At 42.8% G+C, this 26,900-nt stretch overlaps 1 protein-coding gene across 14 annotated transcripts in view; it reads left to right on the plus strand.

Moving 5' to 3' along the window:
* Positions 1-26,900, plus strand: part of ARID1B (AT-rich interaction domain 1B) — a 335,886-nt gene that overhangs the window by 169,048 nt on the left and 139,938 nt on the right. For 10 of the 14 annotated variants that reach the window (XM_056344131.1, XM_056344137.1, XM_056344139.1 and 7 more), the window contains exon 5: positions 18,833-18,874. The exons of the other annotated variants lie outside the window; for them this stretch is intronic. In XM_056344131.1, the coding sequence (XP_056200106.1) occupies positions 18,833-18,874 (42 nt within the window). The remainder of the gene's footprint in view (positions 1-18,832; positions 18,875-26,900) is intronic. 14 annotated transcript variants of the gene reach the window in all.

The raw sequence follows: 26,900 nt of genomic DNA on the forward strand, positions 1-26,900 counted from the left end.
ACAAGCAGCAGAAGGGATTGTTGCTGCTGCCGTGTCTGGGGGTGAGGCAGAGGCAGAAAGAAGCCTACCTCCTCTGGGAAGCCTGGCCACCTGCTCCCTCCGCCTTTTGACTTGGGTGTTTGCTTCAGGGTTGTCATGGGACGGTAGAGGGGAAGGGGAGATGAGGATGGAACAGGGATCGGATTTTTGTTTCTTGGATAACTTAAGAAAACGAAACAACAACAACAAACCCCTTCGGCCTCCACATTCCAGTGCTTGTAGGGGGGCATTTTTTAGCTCTTGTAAAATGGAGGGGGAGGGATGTGAGAATAGTGATCTAAGTACCCTACTATAGGTTCACAAACTAGAAGATGTATAAAAAGAATCCAAAGTTGTTTCCTAAAAGTTTTATGTTTTGTAAAGCTTTTTTCCCCTTGTTTTAAGCCCAAACACACGATTTTTGAGTGCCTCCACTTGGTAGAACTGACTCCAGTTCTGGCAGAAGGCAAGAAACATGATTATTTTTGGTGTTTCTCAATAATTTTTTTCCTATTTCTAGTATTATTCTGCAGAGCCACCCCTGTGCCTTGCTCAAACTTACAGAAGAGTTCATTACAAATTGTGGGAAAACCAGCCCTTGTACAGTTAGAAATAACATTTAAATTAGATTCAATGAGGTATCTATGCACATGCAGCCCTTACCCAGATTGCCTTTTCTCCTCTTTAAAGCAGAGGTGTTTTGTTTTGGGTTTAGTTTGTTGGGGATTTTTTCCCCCTTTGAATTCCTTTGTGGGAAAATGTGCATTAAGTGTGATTAATACGGCCACATGTTTTGGGTCAGTCCTGACAATTTGTAAATGTGGGCTTTGTTTTCTGTTGGGGTGGTTGTTTATATTAATCTTTTCCACAGCAATAACTGGAACCAATCTAAGTATCATATTCAGATAGAGCTTTGAATATTTTTAATGCAGTTGTCACAAAGCTTCTGTAGTAGCACTACATACCACTGCCCAATAAATATATTTTCCCTTTCTAGTCTCTCCATATTTAGTGTTAAGTAGTTATGGCAGTATTTGGTTGTAACCGCTTGATTTTGTTCTGTTTCAAAGATACAACCAGAATTTTAAAACCTGGGTCAAATTTAGATACATAATGGCCTAATTTTCAGAGATGTGAAATTAATTGAAAATGTGAGTGCTTATAACTTCTGAAAATTAGGCCAATTATTTCAGTGACTAAATATGAACATAGGCACCTAATAGTAGGCAGTCGAGTCTGAAAAAATTTTAACACTAGCTTTTATACCTCTGAATCAATCCTTGTCTATGGTGATTTCAAGTGCTCAACATCAGTAAAATTAGGTTGTTATGGTGCATGCACAGGAAAATGTTTGGACATTTTAAAAATATAACAGCTACAAGGGATTAAAGTTTTATCTGACACTTTTTAGTATCAGAACAAAGCAGAAATGTTTCTTTTATCCTTCACCTTTGCCTATTACAGTCAATTAGTATTTTATTTACCGAGCTTAGAAGTGTTACCGAGTGCATTTTATCTGGTCTCCTTTTTCTTCTTCCCGTCCTTGTCAGAAACAGTAGTTCCCACCCTCTGCCTTGTGTTGTGTCCACCGTGCCTTTAATTTCTAGTTATTAGGGGCTTTTATTGGGGGTGGGTGGAACAGGGGAGCTGAAAGGCTGTGCTCTGTTTTAACTTGGAACATTTGATCTTGCCAGGCGTGTCCTTGTTGGCTCTGGGGTTTGCTTGGCGGCCTTTTAAGTTTAATGAACTTCCGCGTCTTTTTGACGCTGCAGGTAGCGCAGGCCTTACACCAACTGGACGTGAGGGCCCCGCTGTGTGTAGCAAGGCCCAGCTCTGTGTGTGTCTGTGTGTGTCTGTGTGTTCGGGTGCACGTGCGTGCGGGGCCCAGCTGTGTGTAGCAAGGCCCAGCCCTGTGTATGCACGTGTGTGTGTGTGTGTGTGTGTGTGTGTGAGAGACTGCGTGCGTGCGGGGCCCAGCCATGTGTAGCAAGGCCCAGCCATGTGTCTTTGTGTGTGTGCGCGCGCGCGTGTGCGGGGCCCAGCCGTGTGTGTGTGCACGCATGTGGAGGGCCAGCCGTGTGTAGCAAGGCCCAGCCATGTGTCTTTGTGTGTGTGTGCGCGCGCGTGTGTGGGGCGCAGCCATATCTGTGCGTGTGTGTGTGTGCGGGGCCCAGCTGTGCGTGTGCGTGTGTGTGTGTGGGGCCCAGCCGTGTGTAGCAAGGCCCAGCCGTGTGTGTGCGTGTGTGTGTGCGGGGCCCAGCCGTGTGTAGCAAGGCCCAGCCGTGTGTGTGCGCGGGGCCCAGCCGTGCGTGTGTGTGTGCGGGGCCCAGCCGTGTGTGTGCGTGTGTGTGTGGGGGGCCCAGCCGTGTGTAGCAAGGCCCAGCCGAGTGTGTGCGTGTGTGTGTGCGGGGCCCAGCCGTGTGCGTGCGTGTGTGTGTGGGGCCCAGCCGTGTGTAGCAAGGCCCAGCCGAGTGTGTGCGTGTGTGTGTGTGGGGCCCAGCCGTGTGTGTGCGTGTGTGTGTGCGGGGCCCAGCCGTGTGTAGCAAGGCCCAGCCGAGTGTGTGCGTGTGTGTGTGCGGGGCCCAGCCGTGTGTAGCAAGGCCCAGCCGAGTGTGTGCGTGTGTGTGTGCGGGGCCCAGCCGTGTGTAGCAAGGCCCAGCCGAGTGTGTGTGCGGGGCCCCTGCGGCCGGGCGGGGGCTGAGGGGGCGGCCGGTCGCTGCCGCCTCCCCGCGCGGGCCCCTCGCGGTCCGCCCCCGCCCTCCTCCCCCGCCGCCGCCGCTCGCCGGCCTGGCCTGCGTGTCAGCGCCGGAGTTAATCATTCATCGGCACGGGAATTTATCTATTTTTCTTGGTTGCCAGGGCCGGGTTTTTGAAAAGGGACTTGGGAAACGTGAGGGAGGACAGCCTCCCGCTCAGATGCGCTCATCCCCTGCAAAATGTTATCGCGTTGGAAATCTGCCGTCGATTGAAATAATTGGGAGTGGGTTTAAATTAGCTGTTTAACCTTCGAGGAGCCAGCCCCCTCGGAGGGCGGTGGGGAGGCAGAAGGGGATGGCCGCAGAGGGGAAAGTGCAAAAATCGACCCCGCAGGACCGAAAAGTGCGAGGACTTTGTGAAGCGGGGGTGTGTGGGGTGTGGGGTTTTTTTCTTTCCGAACTGGAGGAATAAACGGGATTTTTGGCCAACCATGCGAGGCGCCCCTTTACAGTTTCAGCCCTCACGCAACAGCCGCGCCACTACAAAGGTGGCATTAAAAACGGCCAAGCCAGGACCGACGGGAAGGGATTGCGACACCGAGAGCCGCCTCGGGAGAGCGAGCCCCAGCAGCTTCCCGGCAGGCCCCGCGCGGCCCGGCCCGGCCCGCCCCTCCCCCGCCGGCTCCGGAGGCTCCGCTGCGGCGCGGACTCTCCTCGCCTCCCCCCGCCGTTCCCGCTCCCCCTCCCCCGCACGTAGGCGCTTGGGGGTGGGGGGTGGGGGGGGAGGAAAAAGCGCCCTTCCAGCCTGACTAGAAAATCAGCCTTGTTTCCTCAGAAACCGCAGCTGCTGCGAGCAGAAAACACGTCAGGCTGGCCCTCCAACACGCACAGATGTGCCTTTGTAAATCCACATAAATGCTGAGGAGGATTGCGTGCTGAGGGCAAACACCCTCCCCTCGGAGGACGGGGCCGAGGCAAATGGCAGGCGGCTTCTCCTTGCCGAAGGCCGCCCTTCCCCCTCGCCGCTCCCTCCCCAGCTTTTAGTGGCCCTTGTTTAATTCTTCAGAGTGGCTTAAAGAGCAGCGAAACCTGGAGGCGGCCTAAATATGGAAACTTGGAAACTCGTGGAGAGGAGCCCGCTCCTCACAGGCCAGCCTCGCCCCTGCCTGCGGGGCTGGGGGCGGGGGTCTGCTGGGCCTTCGGGCCTTCTCTATTTTCGTTTTTATCTTTTCCTTTTTTAGGTCGTGTGTTAAAGGGATAGGCACCAAAGATACTGATCTTGTTCTGAGAGGACTTGGAGAGTGGGAGAAACACGGAGGGGACAGTTTCTGCTGACCTTGGAGAAAGCTTAAAATAAAACGTTGCATTAAAATTTACTGTGAGGCAGGGAGCGTTGTTTGTCATGCCCTCGCCGGCTGTAACTCCACCCTCAACTGCTTTTTCTCTGTTTCTCTTTTTTTTTTTTCCCCGGCCTCTTTCCCCACTCTCTCTCTCTCTCTTTTTAATGTAACTTTCAGGCTGGATGAGTTGCAACTCGTTCTGCGTAATTAAAATGAGTGGATGATGGTTGAAAAGGGATGGAAAATCAGGCCGGGGGGGGGGCGGGGGGGAGGAAGCCGGGCGGGCTGGAGCGCTGCTGCTGAAGCAGACAAAAACAGGTCTGGGCGCGCGGCGGCGGGGGAGGGGCGCGCGGGCCGCCATTGGCGCGCGGCGGGGCGCGGGCGCAGCTGCGGGAGCGGGGCGCAGGGCGGCGGCGCGGGCCCGGCACGCCGCGGCCATTTGTTTCCCCGCCGTCCGCCACGGCCCGCCGGGCGGGAAAGCTCTTTCGGGGGCTTTTTTCTTTCCTTTTTTTTCCCCTTTCCAGCCACGTACAGACGAGGCTCGCAAAGCCCCCCCCCCCCCCCCCCCCCGCCCCCCGCCATCCCCAGCCGACGCAGTGTTGTTTACTTCCTTGACAATGGCTTTACTGAATTGTTTTACATTATTTTGGTACTTCCTGCAAATCTGCCCGTGATGGCTTACTCGGAAAAAATATTTCTTTAACAAAATCAGGCATATCCTGGACAGTGCGAGTTACATACGGAAAGACCTAACCTGCTTGAGTGCTTATTTTTATTCGACAGTTTAGTTAGGAGCTGGCCCAACTGCCTTTTTTTTTTTTTTTTTTTTTTAAATCCCCTTTTCTAGGGTATGGTTTTAGGGGCAGAGCTACAGTTGTCCCCGTAGCCACAGCAGCCTGTAATCTCTCATCTGCAATTTGGGCTGCTTTTCACCCACCATATAATTCTGTTTATATTAATAAAAGGCAGCTGAGTATGTGAGCCTGTAACTGTTGGGGTTATCTCCAATGCGCAGGACCAGCTGACTCAAGGGAAACAAGCAAGCAAAGCAGAGGACGTACCTGCGCAGGCATACGCACATACCTTTGTTGCTTTGGTGGGGAGAGACTCCAAACCATGTTATTAATTAATGTAACAACATTTGAAAATACATGTTTAAAACTTCAGATTCGTCTAATTAGACTCGAAGCTAGGGCCAGTGTTTTTAAAGCTTCTTTATTTTTATGGCAAGTAAAAATGAAGGATTTTGTCACTTCGACAGAATGATTTGGTAGATGTTCAAGCAGTTCTTGATTTCAGGAAGCCATTGCTGGCTAGTACGGAAACAAGTTTTCAAATTGAACTATACCAAATATACTTTTTTCTTTCTTTCCAAAAGGACAAAAGCAAATAAAAAAAAAAATAAACCAACAAAACCCCACCATGGGACTCTGCTTTTGCCCTCCCCGTGTGCTGTTGTGTCTCCCCCTTTTAATGAGTAGGAGGGACAGAAGTTGTGACAGGGCAGGTACTGATTAGTTGCTGTCACTCTGCACAGATTAACACCTATTTTTAGGTTTTTGAACCTCTTGAGTAATAACTGGTTAAATTGGCACAGGTTAATAAGTTGGGGTCCACAGAGCCTCTTAACTGTTCACTGTGAAATTTAAATTAAAGAGACAGTCTCGCTTTGTCAAAACGATGGAAAAGGTTTATATACCAGACATTTACTGCCTGTCTGTGTTCGTGTGTGTACGTGTATGCACACAGAACATACATAGGTCTGGAAAACAAAAGTGGAAATTAATTATTTTGGGCACGTTAACACACACACACACGTGCAAAGTTAGAGAATCTTTGCAGAATAAATCTTCAGTGGAATAGGTTCTGAGAGGAAACATCTTCCTTCTTCACTTCTAATAGAAATATGACATTTGAAAATAAAACTTAATCTTTGTTTTTTCACATGTTTTCTCCCTGTCCTCCCCCCATTATATCATTACACTGTTACACTGACACCCACTGGTAAAAGTTGCTCTGAGATCATGATTGTAAATTGAGCGTTTTGATGAAGGGACAGCTATTACTGAGGAATAAAACATAAAATGAGGACCAAAGAATAGCTTCTTCCCCTTCCTCCCCCCTGAAAAAAAAAGCCTTGCAGTGTTCGGGGTGTTTTTTTTTTCCTTTTTTGAGGCGTTAGTGTGTGGATGCTCCAAACACGAGAAGGGAGGCTGTATTGTTTTCCTCTAAAAACATGACAACATTGAAATGTCTGCATTAGAAGCAGTTTATTTCTAGACATTTATGTGTTTGGGGACAGACAACAGGCTGGCACAGAGGAGAACAAGAGAAAGTAATTAATGTGTTAGTAACTGCTGTGTTTAACGCTGTTTCCCAGGTAAAACAACTTGAAGAAAACCAGAAATAATGGTCATGCTAGAAATACAGTTGTGTGGGCACTGGCCTGATTGTATCAAAGCAGAGATGAATGCCAGCGCTGTGCAAGTCTTACTTCGTCTGTTTACCATTTAATTCGAAGTTGTCAGTGGTCTTGAAAGCCACTTGTGTTGGAGAAACAAGGCTTATTTTATTGAAATCTACCACAGCACCAAAATCTGGTTTGTGAGAGTGTCGTTCCATAGCCCTGCCTAGCACAAGAACAATACCGCGCAATTAGACTGTTTCAGGCTCTGAAATAGGCTTTCTTCCAAAACACCCTCCCCTTATATTAGGCATGTTCCTATTAATGAAATGATTGATTGAAAATCTTCCTGTGTTTATGTTGTTCGGGCAGCAGTAATGTGGGTTTCCCCTGTCTAGCCTAAAATTGTATCCAGTGGAGATGTATGGGACAGCTGTTTGTAAACTCAGAGTGAGACATAACAAATGAGTTGCAGCAAAACCTGTCTGTGGCTGGCTTCCTTGTAAGTACAGTGATATGGTCTTTGTTTTAAGGGAGAAGGGGAACCTTAGTAGAAATAAATACAGAAACAAAATGGACTCTACAAAACATTTAAGTGTTGAAAAGACCTGCCAGGGCTGCACAGTTCAGAAATTAAAACTCTGGCCTTTCACCTTTGAGATTGCAGTTCAAGTCTTTCTTTACATTCTGAGTAAAATGAGCTTAAAATGAGTATAAAAAACAGTCTCCAGGGTTGCCAGCTTACTGTTATAATTGGTGCAGATACTGTAATTGGAAAACAGGGTGAATGCTGAGGTTTAGTTCTTCAGGAAAAGTTACAAGAAAAATCTTTATTCGGGTACTTGCTGTATCCTCTTTTTTAGGCTAACCATGCAATATGTATGTGCATAAAGAAGAAATCCTTACAAAAATGGTCATTGAAGTTGAGGATTTATACCAGGTTCTCGTGCCTGAAGATGTACTGCTGCACTGAATATTACCTTATATGCACACCACGGTACAGAAATGCTAAGTTTAGAAAACTGCACAAGGCTGTTAGCAATTGATTTGTTTTGCTATTTTACTTTGAATAATAATAAAAGCATGAATAGGGGGCTTTGAAATTGAGACAGACTGGGAAAAAAACGCTAGCTTGTATCCTGTAATTATCCAGAAGCACCCTTATAGACCCAGAATAAAATTCACATAACAGGCATAGAGCACAATGAAGAATCAGAGTTTGTGAGGAGGTGGCGTGTCAATAGCCTGCCATATCCTTTCTCCTCTCCTCTTTCCCCGAGTGTCATTCTTGTTCTGTTTGCATGAAGAAACTGCAGCAAACAAACAAGAAGAAAGGGGGGGGGAAAGAACATTTATAGTTCATATTGCAGTATTAAAATAAAATACTAAAAATGCTATAAGCAGTTTTATAGTCATTGTTTATGGACTCTAGAATTTTTAATATTCTAACATGTAATTGAATTCTGAAGCCAGGATTCTGCAATTAATCAAGCTTTTATAAGTGAGCTAGAATTTAACTTTGGAAGAACTTGGACTTACTTTTTTGGTTGTTTTTTGTTTACGGGTATAGCAAAAAAGTGAAATGCTGAAGCGGTCTGCAATATCGTACATTGTGCACTTGCTTGGGTGAGCAAAAGTCCCAATTTGCGTGACTAGTTCAAGCATTTGAGAAACCTGATTGTTTGATTCCTGTATGCGAAGGTGCATGCGAATCAGGGAACGTGGGTTTAGAGGACATATTTTTAGGGCTTGTGTTCACTTTTCTCTATTACAGTGGATAGAGGACTCTAGTAAAACGCAAAAAAACACTAACACTTTGTCAGTTTATCTAGGCTTTAATTATTATGTGCCCTAGTTTGGATGGAAGTGACTCCTAGGAATGTTTTTATTTTTACCTACCCCCTTTAAATGTTCATTGTAAAGCTGGACTAGATTTGAGTGCCAGCTTTCCTTCAGTTCTGAGGTGTATTGCTGTTGTGAGCTGGAAGAGGTGGAGGAGTTAGGTGCTGACTGGAGCACTTGTTCTTTCCCAGTAAACTCTTTAAATCCTGATACCAGAAGGGTCAAAAAACTGGCCAGCTGTGACATCTGAATAATATTTAAAGCAGTTAATCCAGTCACGAGTGCTTATCAATCTTTGAACCTCATGGAGAGGTGATCCTAAAAATATTCAAGAGAAAAGATCAGGTCATTGGCAAAAATCATGTAGTTCAACTGACTCTTGTTCCACAGATTTACCTTTTCAAGTTAAGGTATGAAATACAGAACATTACCCAGGGGATTCCTCCTGTTTGGCTATTCGGCCAGGTGTGTTGATACTTTGTTGTGCAAATCATCCCTTCCAAATCTGTGCTCTGGATCTGACAAGTGAATTGCCCAGATATTATCAGTATTAGCCACCCTCTGTGTATGGCATGATGCTGATAATGGGAGAAGGGGGTGTCAGGCAGAGTTTTCTATCTAGTTGGGAAGGTAGAGACCAGGTTCTGAGAGCCTGTTACACCCCTGCTGGCAATTGCTTAGGCCATTTCCCCATGTAATTTACAGTTGCATGGACCACTGTGGTTCTGTTGTTGATCATATCACGCTGCTATGGCAACATTAATTTAGCTGAGTATGCAATATCAGATATACATTTAATATGTTTAATTCTCTTCAGAGAGATAAATTTCAGTCTTTTTTTGTCTTTTTTTTTTTCTTTTTTCTTATAGAGGTGTAGGCTTTCCTTGCATTTAATTGTTCATCTCCTTTCTGATCTGTTCTGATATTTTTTTCCCCATTGAAGTTGAAAAGGGTCGTTTTTGTGTGAACCGGTTTTCTGAAAATCATGCTTTAGAAAATCCTGATACATCAGTCCTATGAGGGAAGGTAGAGATGGGGGAGCATAGATGTAATAAAGAATCACTTTCTTCTCCTGACTCAGAACTCGGTTGTGAGCGAGTAGAACCACCTACAATCTAGGAAAAAAGTTAATAAGGACATAAGCTGTATGTAGGGTAGGTCTTCTGGTGATAAATTTTGCCTTGGTGTGACTTTTTTGCTTACTGGTGTTTTATTTGCAAAAAGTACCACTTTTTTCAGATAAAGCAAAAGGAAAAATGAAACAGTCCTTGTAGAGCAGGAGTTGAAAGTACTGTGGAGATTGTGAAAGGTGCTCAAAATGGTGTTGTTTTTTTCCTGTTATATTTCAGATTCAGCTAGGTTGTGTAAGTTATCCATTCCATTAAAAGTAGGAATAAATAATGCAATTTATGTTTGGAATTGATTGTGAGACACAGTAAAGCTTTTAAGTTAAACCCTGTTTCTGAAACAGAGTGCTCCCTACATTGTGTGCCTCCTTGCCTAAAAAAATCTTTTTAACCCACATACCCAAAATAATGTTGTCTAAGGTGCAGGAAGCTTTTTCTCCTGAACACAATAGGAATATGTTGAACCTTTTGAAAACAGTTTCTGTTTTTCAAACACCTTTTCTTTTTCAGCATAGATAATTAACGCTGCCTTCACAGTGCTTGGTGCCCTTGATACATGTTACCTTTGACAGATCCTTTCTGTTTGCCACCTCTTCCTAACATGCTTCCAAGATTTTCAGCACAAAATAGCTTAGTATCTTTGATGTTGGTTGTATACGGGCTCAATTAAATAAGAAAGCTGCTGACAGAATGGTGTAGAGTTGAAACTTGAAGCTTTGTTTCTGTAAAGATTTTGTCCTTGGTCACTTGTCATCAGTTTTTGCTGCAAATTGTTTGACTTCTTTTAGGCAGGATTGTTAAGAAGTGCAGTTTTAGCTAGGACTGTATTTGTTTTCACTTTTACAGGTGGTATGGGCTGTAATTATGTAGAGAAGTAGGAAAAGGGAGCAGGGGAGTACTCTGCAGTTGCGGCCTTAAGCAGCAAAAAAACTCCCTGCTGGTGAGGGTGGCTTTAAAACACGCCTTTCTGGAACTTTCTGGATTATTTAAAAGCATTATGGCACTGCAGCTGTTCAGTACCATCCTCGAGGTACTGGTGGGTGGCATCTTGTATTTACAATAAGCAACGCAGCTTTGTCTGAAAGGGAGGGGCCGTTGGGGTGTTCAGGTGGCCCCTTGGGTTGCTGAGCTGTGGCAGTGAGAACCTCCAGCCCTACAAGTAGAGGGCTGCAGGTTTAACGTTTTTCGGTGTTTCTGTAGCAAGACCCCCCTTACAGCCTCCTCACAGCCTAACGGTGTGATAGTGCACAAAGGCAGCAGGTGTAGAAACACTTTGCCTTGGACTTTGGTCGACAAGGTTTTATGATTCCCAGTCTTGGAAATGGGGAAATGAAATGATGAAATCATGGTGTTGGAACAAGAGAGTAAGAAATACAAATGGATTAGAGAAGACGCAGACACAATACCTAAATAAAAGGCTTACCGGTGGCAGTAATTGTCACTGCTTATGTCACATGGTATAATGACAGTTTTTCAGGATTTCCCACATACTAGAATGCATGAGGATGAAAGGTTGGAATTTTGTTTTTATAATATCTAACACTCTTTTTTTTCTTAAGGGAAATTAAATAGCGACTGCTCTGAGATTTCGGTCTAAGTACAACAATCATTTTGATCTCCACATTGTCAAACAAATAAATATCAAAAGCTAATTTTCAGTGCAGTTACTGTGTTTCATGCTGTGTTCTGGTGTGAAAGAAGTAATTGTATGTTACACATCTTTGCCTATATATATGAAAAACAGTATGATAGAAAAATACTGAAGAATTTGGATGATGAATACACGTTTACAGAGGAAAAAAACCAGGTACATGTGTATGTCTGTATATATATATATGTGTGTGTCTTACCTGCTTCATCTCCTAATGACAAGAGCAGATGAACATGTTACAGTTATGAATTTGCTGCTGATCAGCTGTGTATATGGTGCAGATGAACATGTTACAGTCACGAATTCGCTGCTGATCAGCTGTGTATATGGTACATATGGAGCATTAAGTTACCACAGAATTGGAAGGGATGGGAGCGTGCTCACAGGTAGGTCTCAGGTTCCCCTGCACTGAACATGCGCTGAGCAGAGATGTACGGAATCCCAAATGTCAGTTTATCTGGGATTTGTGGCAGTTGTTTCCTGGTGCAAGACCTAAATGTGTTTTTACCTTTATGTCTTTTTGAGGTTACAGGAACTGCCCCATAGCGCACAACTTCTTTTCTCCCAAGTTGCTTCTAATATGTGTAATTCTGTTGTAAGTATTACATCGCACAAGGCTGACAGTTATTGCTTTTAGTTAGCTAATATCGAGAGTCTTAATTTTTTTTCTTCTGGGGGATTGGCCTTGTTCCCAGGATTTTGCAAAATATTTGCAATGGGAGGCTAAACCAGCAGCAGGTTAGTCAATAGCACGTCCAACCATGTGTGTTGGGCACAATGCCGAAGATGTGAATGATATAGTTGTAAATCAGCATCCCCAAAAGCATTAGCATTTAAGAAAAAGTTTAAAAATATGAGCATGACAGATCTGTTCCACTAAACAGCTTTTAAGAACATGAGGCATCATTGTGTTTTATCTTGAACACTGGCTGACCAAGTACAGAGCTGCTTCAGCGAGGTGCGTCCTTGAGCCACTGTTGTCTGTACATGCTAATAAGGAGAATGAGGAGAATTAATAAGCAATTTGAGCTGCAGCATAGTTTCTTGAAACATTTTCTCAAACCTTTTTAACACAAAGTAGCACTCAAAGTTATTCTGTAATTTAAAGAGAGATAATTTTGTTACTTAATTTGTATTTTTGGAGCTAAAAATTGTGACTTCAAAAATTAGAACACTGATCTTCATTATTGCTAGACGTGGTGAGCTAAGAGATCAGTGACAGATACTATAAAGAACAAGCAAAATAAAGGTAAAGTCCAAGAAAAAGTGGATGCCAGATTTAATGAATAACTGCCCTGAACTGGATCATACTGTATCCAGGTTTTGCACAGGTGAAACTGTGAGGAGATGGCATTTACTTAACCAAAAAGCCTTGAGTAAGTAAGTCTCGATGGACTTAGTGCAGAATGTGAGGAAAATTTGGCTGAGCTATCCGTAATTAATGAGGTTTATACAGTGTGACTCTCATGCCTTTATTTCAGGCATAGATTCATGGTCATAACAAAGGTGTGTGTTTGTTCCAGGATTGCCCAGGGAAGGTGCCCAGTCCTCGCTTGCTGCAGAGCTGAACCCCTGAGCCTGAAGTACATGCATGATTGCCATTAAAAATAAACAAAACTGGTGGCAGATAGCAGGAAAAAAGAGAAGGGCGGGCTGTTGCAGTTACCAAAGTTTATGCCTACAGTTCTGCATGTGTTAAAAGCTGTGTACGCCCTCAGTAAATCCTTGAGGAATTGCCAGAAACTCCTGTGGGTCATCTAGGTTTGTCCGTGCTCCACTGAGAAGGACAACCATCTTCTACAGTTGCTGAATCCTAAATTACTTTAAAAGGCAGGCAAAGGGCAGAGGTACTACAGCTAGTTAGGCTGGATTTTGTGAAGATATGAATGACTATAGCCATATTCATCTTTGAAATAAACTTTCTAAGAACTTTGAAAAATGAAAACTGGATTAACTTCCTGTCACCTTCGTTTTCAAAGAGACAATTTCGGAACTGGTGGTGTGTGGGTGGGTGGGCTGATGGGAAAACCTTAGAAGCTGAGAATAGGCGCTAGAAAGGGATTATGAGGGTATATCTGCACCAAGCACTACAGCGTCCTCCGCATTTCACGCTACTCAGGCTATTTCCTATACACCGCTCAGCAAAACTGGTGTGTGGAAATAGTACTTGGAGCTACATTTGCATTGCTCTGCGCCTGGACTAGTGAGTCCCATTTATAAGTTGTTGGGACTACGGAGCCTCCCCCCACCTGCCACAAAGTCCTGTGTAAGTCAGGAGGGCAAACGTGGGTTACAAGAGCAGGCGGTGTGATTATGGACTGGGCAGTGTGATGTGGTTTGTCTTACCCCAGCTGGGCAAGAAGTGCACCCCAACGGCAAGAGGGTGATTTGGCAGTAGTTGAGGAGAGAGCACCAGTATTTTCTCATTCTTTTACGATTTCGTTGTCGTGGGGAAGAGAGTCCTTTCTGATGTGATGGATCTTTAGTGAACAGGGAAAACAAAGGTATTACAAAATGCAAGTATTAACATACACATTTATTTTGTTTTGAGCATATTTTAAAAGGGCCAGAGGCATGCCTTTTGAGTAAGCTGGCAGTTGGCAAAAACCCTCTAGGTATCAGAGACGCCCTGTGCTATAATTTTCCTAGAATAATAATGTCAAACAAATGACAATAGGAAGCCTATAAAATTTGCAGCCAGCTGGGCAGATTCTCTTGTGTGACCCACAGAAACTGCAAGTGCCTGTACAGAATATTTTGTCTTGATCAGAGCTGCTCCAGTCTACTGCATTCCTTGCCAGAGTAGCTGTAACCCCCTCACCTGCCAGCTGCAAATAGCGGCTCCATTAGATGAACTCTGAGAAGCTCTGACCCAAGTCTGAGAGCAGCGTTAAGTGTGTGTTGTATTGGGAGTTTTTGCCTGGGTAGTTAAATGTAGATCAATGATCCTTTTCAGCATTAGTGTTAACAGGATATTATACAGGAATCAGCATGCACCAGAAATGATTATTAGTGCTTATTTTCAGATGCCCCCAAAAAAGATGGAGAGGAGTTCTGTGACCCATGTCTTTTGCGAGTCAGTTATTTTGTCCTTGCATACTTACTGCCTCATATTCTGTTGTTTGGATAACAGTCTGGGTATGAAGCGTAGCTGCAATTTCTCCTGTGAACGGTATTCCACTTCCCATGGCTCTTGCTCAGTTTCAGCTAATCCTGTCTCAAACCAAGTCTTGATGAGATGAGGAGCTGGACTGAGCTGAGGACTGAGTCCATGCCGAGGATGGCTTTGGAGAAGACCATATTATAATAATTCCTTGTGTCATCTGATCACTAGGTTGTACAACTGTTCCAAAAGGGTATTGTTCAACATTGCTCCTCAAGGTTTTGATCTTAGGTTTCAACAGCTTTTCTCTTTGTCAGGGAGGTAAAAATTACTCTCTGCATGATTCACTGTAAGTCTCTTGGTTGCGATGCAGTATTGTTTGTCAAATTGGAGCTGTGCGAGTCCTTTACTGAAAAGCAAAACAAAAACACTGAGTAAGTCTCTGCTTCTGACAAAAAGAGACTCGGGGTACTCCCTGACTTGTTTCAGGGTAACTCCACACGTTACTCATCAGGGACCTTCCAGGCTGATGAGAGCACATATGTGAGTTCTTCCATCTTGTAAAATAAAAAACTGTAAAATTATATTTATTCTACTATGAAATTATAGAATACTATATAAGCAGTAGTGGTCTTGGCCACACCCGCCCATTTTGGAGACCATGTAGGTTGTGTAGGGAGGTAGGAAATTAATTTTGGTCACATACTGGAGCGGTTCTGGAAGATTTCTTGGCACCATCTCGGCTAGCCCCAGTTCCTGGTCCCTGGAGTGCCTCGGCCAGGGGCCAGCAGCAGGGAGCAGGCTCCAGGAGGGGTACATTGCCCAGGTGGGACAAGTGTGCTCCAGCTGTGGGATACTCCTGCTTAAACCACTAATTGTGTCTCATGTGATTGATCTACCATGTATGTTCAATGCTCGCTCTCTGGACTACTACCCCATCATTTACCCTTTACCACTTACAATAACCTTCTAGCCCAGAATTGCAGGATACTGTAGTGTGGTTTCGGATTGCTTATTAGAAGCAAAAAGGCTGTTTGATTCTTGTGATAAACTGGAAAAAACACCAATGAACAGTGGTTAAAAGTTGCTTTTACGCAGAAGTAAAATATAGGGCAAACAGGCCCATTCAGCTATAACACTACTGTGAGGAGTGGAAAGTGGACTGAAGCAGAGATTCAGAGCAGTGCCTAGAGGGGAAAGCTGCTGAATCCGATACGGTTCTATAGATATATAGATACATGAAATGAACAGTGCTTCATTTAAGAACCAAGTCTGCTTTTTTTAATGATGCAGGGAATTTTTCACTGTAAAAGAAAAACGCCCCCCTGCCCAAGATAATGTATTTACATACGTACAGTCAGAACAGACAACTAAAATAGGAATGTTTAGCTGCTGCAAATAAGTATATAATGAGAAGTTCTCAATTAATGTCTGATTATCTTGAAGCAATAACGAATCTCTTGTTTGGCTTTTTTTTGTTTATTGGAATGGAAGTGATATATTTTGAAGCTGATTAAAAGAAAGATGATGCTTGCGTGATTCTTAAGGAAATTTTCTCTTCTGCTCGGGGAATGTGGATGCTGATTGAAGTACACTCTCATTCCCACTAGAGGGGTGTCCTCTCAGCCTAGGTTGTAATGCATTTTGGCTTTTTTTTTTTTTTTTTTTTTAACTCAGCATGAGGAAAACCTCACATTGTCCCACATCTTGTACTTTATATTGTGTATATTATGGTGTCAGCAGTTACTCGTCTTTTACTGATCTTAGCTTCCTTTTATACAAAGAGGTGAATGGACTAACACACTAGTACACTGGTAAACACAGTAGTAATAAAGAATACAGAGGATGTTTTATTGCATCATCTGCAAGGTGAGGACAAGTATTTATCACAGAAGTGGTGTGATTACTTTTGGAAAAACATAAGTGGCATTATCAGACCTGTTCAATAGCATTTTTTAATTAGAATTATTATCTACACTAATAGCTGTGCTCCAAACCATTTTACTTTCTGCAAGCCTTACATTTCTAAGCATAAAAGAAAATATTGCTATATGTAAAAGAGACTAAGTGTTACATCAGCTTAAACTTCTGCTTTACTCTGTGATGTCACAGTTTGTTCCTCTTCTCAATTTCTTGGTGAAAAGGAGGGGGATTGAATTTTGTAAATGTGCAGATTGTGGTGCCATGTTAACTCATATATTTTGAAACTGTGGCAATTTTGAGCATTCTCCTGGCCCTGAGCAAGCGGGAGGTTAATTAGCACAACCCATTTGTTGGCAGTACCACTGTACTCTACAGCGAAGGTCCCCGCATGGTGAGGTGGCCTCTCTGCAGACAAGGAGCAGTGCGGAGCCCGAATAAAGGACGCTCTGCGATCTGCGCTGGGTCAGTGCAGGAGTTCGGTGCCGTCCACAGTGTGCTCCTGCAGCTGGGAGCACTGGGGGATGCAGGGCAGAGGGCAGGCAGCTCTGGGCAGGCTCGCTGGGGACGTTAGCACAGCTGGGACTGCTTGGGAAGGAGAGGAGGAGGAAGGGAACAGTGGGTGAGGGAGGCAGGGTGGACTGGAGCTGGCAAGCAGTCAGCAGCCTTGCTGGGGTCAAGGAGAGAGTCAGAGAAGGGACCCAGCGACACGGAGAAGGCTCCAGTTTTCCTAATGAATCTCCACAGCTAGTGTAGCAGAGTAATAAACATTAATGGGTCTGGAGGCAACATCTAGGGGGTGTGACTGGCGCAATCCTGGATAGAGAAAACTTGAGTGAGTTTTGAACAAGATTGCACTTGGGGTCTGTCTAGTTACAGGAGTTGGATGTTGTACCAAAACAGTAAGCCTAGTAAAAATGAGCATCCACAGTTTAGATGGGGGTACCACATCAACCCTAACCAGACTGCTTCAGGTGTTGGAATGACTTTTTTCAGAAGTCTTGAGCATCTGAGTAGGGCACTGTATTGTGACAGGCAGTCATAGTTACTTCCAATCCAGTTGCTGATTATTCTCTTTTTGGCCCTGGGCAAGTCACTTAACCCTCTGTCTGTTTCTTCATCTGTAAAATATATTATGGATATTTATCAGTCTCACCAGGACTGATTGTTTAATATTTATAAAGTGCCTAAAGGATTAGAAGCTTAATATAAGTAGCTAATACATATCATTTTAGATTGATTTTATTTACTTGGTTTTTTTTTTTTTCTACCTCCTATTGAATGAGATACTATTTTGTAGCCTCTTACTGCCATTCCTAATCAGCTGGACAGGTCACAATTGGATAACTTCAGGTTCATTTTCTTCTTTTATTCCTAGTTCCTATAAATGCTTTATTCCCTCCCCCCCCCCCCCTTTTTTCCCTCCCTTTTTTAATTTAGAGATGAAGAGATACCATATGTTGCTAGATCATGACATAAATATATTTAAGTGCTGCCGTCATTGTTAGTTTATCAGCCTTTCCATTATAAACCCTCTTGTTCAGGGGTTTATAACTCTGGCATTATAACGTGCTTCAGGCTGAAACTTGACATTCATTTTTTTCCCTCTTGATTTGCTTTAAATCCTTCACTCTTCTTAAGTTAAACTGGAGATTAGATACATTAGTTATAGTTATACTAGTTGTATAAATTACAATGCAGCAGTAGGCATTTTAAATAGGATGTAAATCACAGAAATAGAGACTTTCCTAGTTGTTAACTGGGAGCCTGGGAGTAGAAAACTGGGATTATTTTCCTGAGCGTGTCCCTGGCTTGGCATATGACTACTAAGAAATTATTTAACCTCTTTCTGCCTCTCTCTTCTGCCTGTATATTGGGATGATGACATTTCTTATTTCACTGGTGTATTGGGAAGCTTAATTAATTAGATTTCATAAAAGCACCGAGATTCTCAGGTGACAGGTGCTGAAGTGTGAAGTATTTTTAAGGAGTCTGATGAAAAATCAGTGTGTCTGTTGCCTGTTGTCCCACATTAGCGAACATCAACTCTTAGAGCTGTGTGGTATGTGGCAACCAGCAAGGAGCTGGATATGAAGCAGCACTAGATGACCGAGCAGCTTGCTTTCCTCAAGCTTCCAAACATTCACTGTATCTTGCACCCGGCTAGTCTTGGCCTTTGCCTGGGGATTTTTTATTCCCCAAGTTCTACTGTTATCAAAGAATTTGGTATGCTCAAGGCAGGACAGGAGCCTGCAAGCAAGACCTCTTCTGCAGTTTCCCATCAGGGCTGTTCCACTTGGTGCTGGTGCAGGGGTTACCCAGCCTGGTTAGAAGATAATAGGAGGGGAAGAGTTCAGATTCAGATCTTTCCAGCCTGTTTTTACAGGGAGATTGTGTTGTGCTCGGGCAGCTTTTTGGTGTAGCCAAAACTCCATATGGAGAACAGTGTTTCAGCCATAGTACAGTAAATTCTGGGACACTGACAGGTACTTTTCACGTCGTTTCAGTTAAGAAACCTTGTTTGTGCCTTGAGGGATATTTTTGGAGTTTCCTCCCTTGAGGATTTCTTTTGTCAGCTGTTAGTTCAGAGTGTCCTACTCTTTTCTAGGGTTGACCCAAACTGGCATCTTCATTTACAGATCTCTTTGCCTGGACTGTGGTGCTGTGCTCAGGAGAGAGAGGGTCTTGATGGTGGCTAAATTTGAAATTATCTTTCTCCTTATAATTTCAGGTTGAAGTCTTGGCCTCCGAGGATGCTACATTTGGACACAAGGTGTGTAGTTTGATGCAGTTTTGTTATATAGGTCCCATCAATTTGTATTACTGGATGTGAAGTCACAGATGACAGTTTTCAACCTGAGAATGGAGGAGCCTGTGACTTGCATCCATTAATTCAGAAACTTTCCCTTACATGTGGTAATCTGAGAATGACACACAGGCTGATTTAATCCTGTTATTTGGTATAAAACCTGTGAGCAAATTTTACTTACGGAAGCCCATGTGGAAACATGGACTATCAGCTTTGTAGTAAATTCTAAGATTGGACTTACCCAAATGCTGGATTTGGTTTTGTTCCATAGATTTGCAGCTCAAAAATTACAGTTATCTGCTTTGCAGTGTGCAGAGTAAGCCACTTTGCTCATAGTCCTTTTTCACAATGATTCTCAAGTAGAAAGTAGTACATTGAAAAGCTGCATCACCCTGTGTTCAATTGTAGATCCAATGTATGGCATGCAGTTTGCGTGTTGGAGAGACCATTTTATACCTGCTCTGCTAAATGAATGGGCTGTATCCTAGTTATTGCTGAAGTTTCTTTGGCCGGTGAACATTACGGTGATGACGACAGTTGAGCACTAATAGCGGATGATTTTAAGCAGGGCAGATTGTGTGTAGGCTATAACTAGTTAGCTAGGAAGAAAGTGGATGGGGAGGGGTAGAAGGAGATTGTAGGAGCAGTAGGCTAAATCATGACAATGAAGTTTCCTGCTGCTGAAGGCCCACATGCTGTGATACTACTGCAGGTGAGAAAATAGCAGTGCTGTTACTGTCAAGGCAAAAAAAAAAATCAAGAAAATATGAAGTAATTTCTGTAGGTTTATATAGAATACAGTAAACAAAATTAACCAACAGGAAAAAAAAGCTTTAAAAGCACCTAAATATTCATGATGCCAGAATTTGCGTTATGTCTGTAGTGTACATTTTTATGTTGATGTGTGATAAAGTAATTTAAATAAATTCTTAAAAAACAGAACCACTCCAGTATTATTTAAGTAATTAACATATGGTAGTCTGCAGTATTTTCTGGGTTTTATTTAATACCCAGCATGCACACAGAATATTCATTGAATAGATAATGAACCTGGAGGGTCAGATCTTGTGAACTCATGTCCATAATCCTTCAGACTAGGTGGGTAAAAAGAAATATTGCTGAAGATTATTGTAGCAAATCATCCTCACAACTAAAACACTGTGGAGGAGGCATCTTGATTTTTTCGTCGCTAGACTTGCAGAGTGTTTTTCAGTCTTTGAGTCATCTTGATGGACATCCTTTGAAACGCCTTTTTATTACCAGAACTTCTAAGAATTTTCTATTACTAAGCTTCAGTTTTACAAAACCGAACCAGTACTGTTGTCAGCTCTTAACATCATCCTTCAGAGTCCCAAGCAACTTTTCTGTAAGATTTAGCTTCAGAACCAACAAGGTCTTTTTACTTTCTTAAAATAGTAGCTTTACATAGGGATGTCGTGTACTTTTTAATTAATAAAGAATAAAAGTGAATGTATCATTCCGAATTTGTTGATCCCAGAATTAATTTTAGCTGTCTTTTTAGGCATGCAGTGAAAGCCCTTTCTTTCCTCCTCTCCTGTAAGAAGTGTTTTCTTTACTGTCTGTCTCAATGACAAATGAATGTCAGTGTCTCTGTTACATTAACAAATGAGTTGGTATGCCCACGGAGAAGACATATAAGCCCAATATTTTTAATGGGGAAAAAATTAATTCTGTAAATTAGAAAATAAGTTGGTATTGTGAGTAGCAGATAATGAAGTTGAGAAGGATGTAAGACTCGGAGTTCGCATGATGTAATGCTTTCCTTGATACCAGCTTTTAGCCTGAATTTCCCTCCAGGTCTGTCAGAGACTGTTGAGAGGTCTATCTTTACGGTTCTGCATCTAGCATATGCTTCGGCTTGAAATACTGTAGGACCCTTCTGTATGCATAAGCGGAAGCATAATTCGCTGCAGGGGATGACTCTTCTTCTGACTGTATCCATTCCACCTGTCCTTAGACACTTACCACTTAATTTTAGGCTTGTTGACGGGCTGTGTTGCCTGTAGATGTTAGAATACTGTTTTTAAAAAAGGATATTTCTAGACTGCTGAAAGAGCTTACAATGTTATCTGTTCGTCTTAAATTCTCTGTGGTTTTAGTCTCATGGTAAATACGTATGCTGGCAGCGAATGGGGCTGTTTCCCAGGAAAATACTCTGAATGAGGCAGCAGAACATCGTTCAGCTTCCCTGTAGTTGTCATCGGTGAAGTGATCTGGCTGATGGAGTCTGCCCCTTGAATAGTTGTCTTTGATGCTGATAAGTCCGTGTAGAAATCGGCTAAAGGATGTTTTGATGCAAAATATGCATATTGATTTGGACAAAATAATTCTTATTTTTTAAAATAAGATAAAAGCTATTGTTTCACACTGTCAAAATATCCAGGGAAGAGGCACCTTGAAGTACCAAATCTTATCTTTACTCCATAAACACAGAGCAGGTGCAAATTGCAGACCGTTAACAATAGTCCTTCAGAATGTTCCCTCCACCTCACCTTTTTAATAATGACAGTCTTCCCAAAACAGAGATAGAATACAAGGCATTTATTGGAGTAAAAATGAGATCTCAGTATGATTTTTTTTTCCCATTTTGTGCACATGTAAGACCAGTACTCTTTAATAGGCCATGAAAATTTAAGCAGTTTTTCAATCAGTTGAAATACAAGTTATTGTTTGACAAGTATAAAGATGCACAGATTTGACAACATTGCTGTCCGGACCTTTCCTTCCTTTGGTTGACTAGTAGGAAGCAAAGCCATTCGGCTTTCTTTACAACTAATTTTATAGGAGGAGGAAGCTGTTAGCATGCTGTAACAGCTTTTTTGAAGACGGTAAGCTTGGTGTTCAGTTTAATTTACACATGCATTTGCGTATATATTTGTATGCATGCTTGTTTCTTAAAGAAAAGAAAAAACAAAACCATCAAGCTTTTGACTGCTCCTTCTGTTTCAGTATTTGGAAGGGTTGTGCTATATGCGTGGTTGTGTATGGAGGGATGTAGGGAAGATGATCACCTAGCAAATCACAAACAGCTGATCAGGGAGCTAGGATGGACTTAACAGTTACACCTGGTCCATTCAAAGTCTGCTAAGTATGAACTTAGATACATAATAAGTTTCTTGAAAACCACAGTTGCCAAGAAAGTAACATAGAATAAGAGCGGATAGATGGAGTGGTATCTGCCCAAGTCTGTAGTCAGCACACAGGAATGTATTTCAAAGTTGGAAACTCCTTCAGTAGCATTAATCTTATTAAAGCCGAATGATGACGTGTAAAATACTAACAGTGCCAATTTATTTTGTGTTTGTTTTAGCTGGAATAGGAAGATCCATTTTAGCAGATGGGACCAGTGTTCCCAGATGGTAGAGAAAATTAGGAGGGATACAAAGATGCAAAAAAGAAAGGCAAAAAGAATAAAGTGCACAGAGCAGAAATAAGAGGTAAAAGGTTTAACCGTCTTGAATGATGCTGATTTAAACACCAAGGCAATGAACAAATAAAAATAATGTCTTGAGTTGTTTAAATCCTCCTAAGAGGTTTAGATGCTCAATTTCCACTAGAACATTTTAATCCCTGAGGTAGAATTGAAGATCTTAGTCAGAAAGGTTGGTTATTATATAAAGATTTAACCCACATTTTATTGTTGTAGGAGTCACATATTGGCATCAGTTGGAATTCCGGTGTCAAATGCAGTATCACATACTCCAGACAGGCTGCAATTGGTGTCTGGCCCTACCTTCAGAATGAGATGCTTGATTTTTTTTAAATATTTGTGCTCAGTTTACTCTCCTGTCCCTCCCTTTCCCTAAGGCTTTTACTGTCAGCATCTACCTGACCCAAATAATGTAGGGTAGAGGAGGCTTCATTCAGTTAAGCAGGGTGAGATCACCTCGTGTCTAAACCTGTCTGTGGACGTGTGAAGTGCCATAAGCTCTGTTTGCAGAGACGGTGCAGCCCGCCTACCGCAGCTAATGCCGAGTTGCAGTGATCGCAGCTTAGTGCAGCATTAATATAAATAAGTTTGTTAATGGCAGTCCAGCAGCTACATGTCAGAAGGCTCACAACTTTGTGCAACAGGAAAAGAGACACTTATGTTCCCACAGTGGGGGAGCTCCACCAAGAACAGGACTCTCTTACTTGGTAGTGAGCTTTAATCCTTCCATTGTGTGTCTTTTTAAGCTGTGTTGTGATGTAATTGGCTTAATCATTACTATTATGTTGCTTTGCACAAGTTAAGATTGTAATTTGACATATGGAAATAGATGGCAACTGGATTAGTGATTTGCAGGTGTCATTTAAAAATGGGGCAGGGAAGGAAGCCTGTTCATATTTTGCAAGCGGCGTGTTTGCTAATGTACAGAGGCAGAATTAACTACACAACTGCATCTCGCGCTGCCTTGAAGTAGGAGCGAGCTTCACCTGTTCGTTTCTGGGACTGTACTGATGGCGTTGAGGAAAAAGAATCTCATTCCCGATGGATGTGTTCACTTGTAGGAGTGATTTTATGTTTCCTTTGCAGAAGACAAATACAGGAGAAATGCTTTCTCTTTGATCGAGAAATCAGCATAATGGAGACACAGCTCTATTTAAGAAATGCAGCAAGGGTGGTATTTCTGATGTGGCTGTGTCTGCGCGGTGGAGCTTTCAGCATTGTTCGTGGAACTAGCCGTATTCTTGTTCTGTGACACAGCATAAAGCAATGACCTTGTCTCCATAATTTAGTAACTGTGGAAGTTGTTGAAGTAATCTATTCCTAAGTCTTTTTAAGTATGTGCTGCTGTGATGCAATTTTAAAATGTTTTTTCTCTGATGCAGGGTACATGGTTTTAAGAATCAAGTATGCTTAGGACTAAAATATCTTTTTTTCCTCCCCGACATGATACGTTTTCTTGAGTTTATTAAGATTTTTTTTCTTCTTCTTCTTCTTTCCTGCACCTTGCAAATGCTGCTTTTTTGCAACACTGAGTAAACCAAGGTGTATCTTCTGTAGCCCATTTATTTTCACGGTCCCAGATAACCAGAAGTTCAAATCCTGAGGGGTAGTTCAGCTACACGGTGTAGCTACGTGTCAGCTTCCTGGTTTGAAGCATAGGACACCAAAGAGAATACATTTGGTGTCTGACTGTGAGTTATGACTGTGCAAATCTAGAAGGAAACTGTTGTTCTAGTGGTACCTGTAACACGGAAGCCTTGAGCTGCAAGATGGAGATGCCATTGGAGAAAGCATGTTCTCAAGATATTTTTTTTTTAATTTGTATTAGCTTTATTTCAGCAACATAGTACTTACTTCTTGGAAAGAGGGAGAAAAGAAGCCATTGAAAGAAGAAAAAGTAGACATGAAAATTTTTTTTCTTTCAATGCCTTGTTTTAAGACTGCTTTCTTTTGTTGAAGACTCTAAGCAGCCTCTGCTCCTGCCATCTGGTGGTTGCTAATAAAAGTTGCATCCTCAAAGCCAAATTAAATTGTTTTAAAGCCAATTAATCCTTTTCAGAAGAGGATGTTTTCAAGTGTCTGAATTACCTCTGTCTTGATATGTTGACACTTGGAGTGTCTATGTGTGTGCTTAGTATATGGGAAAATATAGATAAATGAATTCTCATTTACATCTGTCAGTGCGGTGTTGACTTAGGTAGGAATATGGGGGTTGTAAATAAGTTTTTGGATTTGTTTCAGCTTAGAAAAAAAGAGATACTCATACTAGCCTCCAGTAACTTCTGTTTCACTGCTCAGAGCAGAGTTAGGATTACGTGTTTCCCCAGTTATGTTGTTTTCTTTGTGGAGTTGTTTCACCTGAGGCGTTCAGATGAGTACAAGGATTTTCCAACCTTCTTTCTTTGAGTCATTTTTAAAGCTGTGTTTTAGGATTGCTGAAGTCTTTCTGAGTGCCCTCTGTGCTGTCTTAAGAGTAGAGAATGGCATTCTAGCACGGAATGAGGCGCTCTTTTAATATGCTTAGGGACCCTTTGCAGATGTTTCAAAGTGTTTTGAAGTACTTATGACTAAATAGCAGCGAGTTAAACAAGTTTGTGCCTGGACCTGTGCATATTGCTGCTATGTTATTCGGGACAACCTGAGAACATGCGAAACCAAGCAATTGTTATAAAGTTTTAGAAATTTCATCTATGTAATCAATAGTTCTTAATGTCTGGTAAGTTTAGTCTCAATAAATATCTCTGTGGTTTGGGGTTTTTTTTTGCCCGATTAGTTTTATAAAAATTAAGAGGCACACAAAGAGATTTAGAGCCGCAAGTTCCTCTCCATCCATTGCACACACCTAACTGTGGTCCAGCTTTGTCCTGAGTTCTGCGGGCTGTAGAGGAGCGTATCTAAGCACCTTGAGTATGGAGGGTGAAATCAAACAAGAGTATTGTACCCCATGAAAAGCCATTCCAAACAACACCTGCTTGTTGTGGTACCCCACTCCTCACACAGCTCACTCCTACTTCCCCTATAGAGAGGATTTGAAAGCAGTGTAGGAAGATGGAAAAAAGTGAGCACTTAGACGTCCTAATGCCCTCTTGTGCAGTAGAGGTGGATCTGGAGAACTCCAAAACAGTCTTGCATGAAGGAGAAAAGATTAAATGATACAAAGACTGTGTGTGTGTGTCTGTGTCTCTGTGTGTGTGTGTGACTCCTCTTAGCTGAGAACTCCCAGATGTGAGAATGTCAATCCATGCTGGATAAATGGCGTCGTAACAGTTGGTTCTTTCCTCCTTGTGCCCTGTAGCCCACACTCCTGGACTACAGTCTCAGGAAGGACGAGACAGGGCAAGGCTTTAAAAAGGAACTGTCCCTTTTAGCAGTGTCCCTGTGTGGATACAGCATGTTAGGCTTTCCTGGATATTCCCTTAGTTCCTTTCTTTCTAGTGACCCAGGCTAGCAATAAATACATGTTTAATGCTCATGTTCAGCATGAAGCATCTCATGATGCTTGCAGAATAAATACTGATGGCCTCAGGGTTAGACTTAGGCAGTCTGCATGGGTATGTGGTAACATTGGTTTTACAAAGCTCCCAAACGCTCTGTGGCAAGCTGGTGTGAGGCTGGCTGGTGAACATAGTGCTCTCCTCAGCAACCTAGGACACGACTGTCCTGTGGTTTGTCCAGCACCCTACAGCCAGCTGGGATTAGTGCTAAAAACATGTAAACTGCTAGCTTTTTTCCTGCATAATCTCTACTTTTGGCCATACATAAGCATATTAAACAGCCTTCATCTCTAGTACCATGCAGTCTGTCATCAGGCTGTGGATGGGGTCACGCTTCAGGTTTTTATGCAAGTTTAAAGCTCCCACCACCTTTCAGAGAGTACCAGGGGGCAGAAATCAGTGTGCAGCTTTCGGAAACAGAGGCATATGCAATTCAAGGCAAGTGTTCTGTATTTGCTCAAGTGGTGCCTGTAAGAAGGTTTGACAACTGGTTTTGCTTTTCTGATTTATGAGTTTCCCCTCTTTGGGCAGTTCTGTGCCGATTTAGGTTGCCACTTGGTTGAAATTAACTGCTGCAACCTTGAACCACTCACCTCTTGTGGCAGCAGAAGCAGCAGTCCATACTTGCCCCTGCTGCTTTTTTGAAGAGGGGGTCTGTAGTATGGTTTGCCCTTTCCAAACTCCATAGAAATGCTAGGAAAGTGCAAACTTTGCTACCACTTCTGTGGCAGGAACATGCATCACATTGAGGGTTTGACTGAACCCGCCATTTCACACCAATCACTATGATGCAGCAATAGAATTTACCACCAAAAAAAGAGAATTGATTTTCTTAGTCTGCCTTTTGTTAACTCTCTTCATGTTAAACTGGTGGGAGCCCTTAGGTGGCCTGAGTCTGGTGTGCCTGAGCTGGCTGCCCAGGTCTGGCTGAGTCTGCTGCTCCCGGTCCTCCCTCCCTCAACTGCCTCCTGTCAAGATGTAACTGGGGTGATGCTTGCCTGATAAGGCAGGTCCTTTACAGTTCTGTGTGGCCCCTTTGTTTTAT

This window comes from Falco biarmicus, chromosome 6 (assembly GCF_023638135.1).
Source record: "Falco biarmicus isolate bFalBia1 chromosome 6, bFalBia1.pri, whole genome shotgun sequence".
NCBI classification, from domain to species: Eukaryota; Metazoa; Chordata; class Aves; order Falconiformes; family Falconidae; genus Falco; species Falco biarmicus.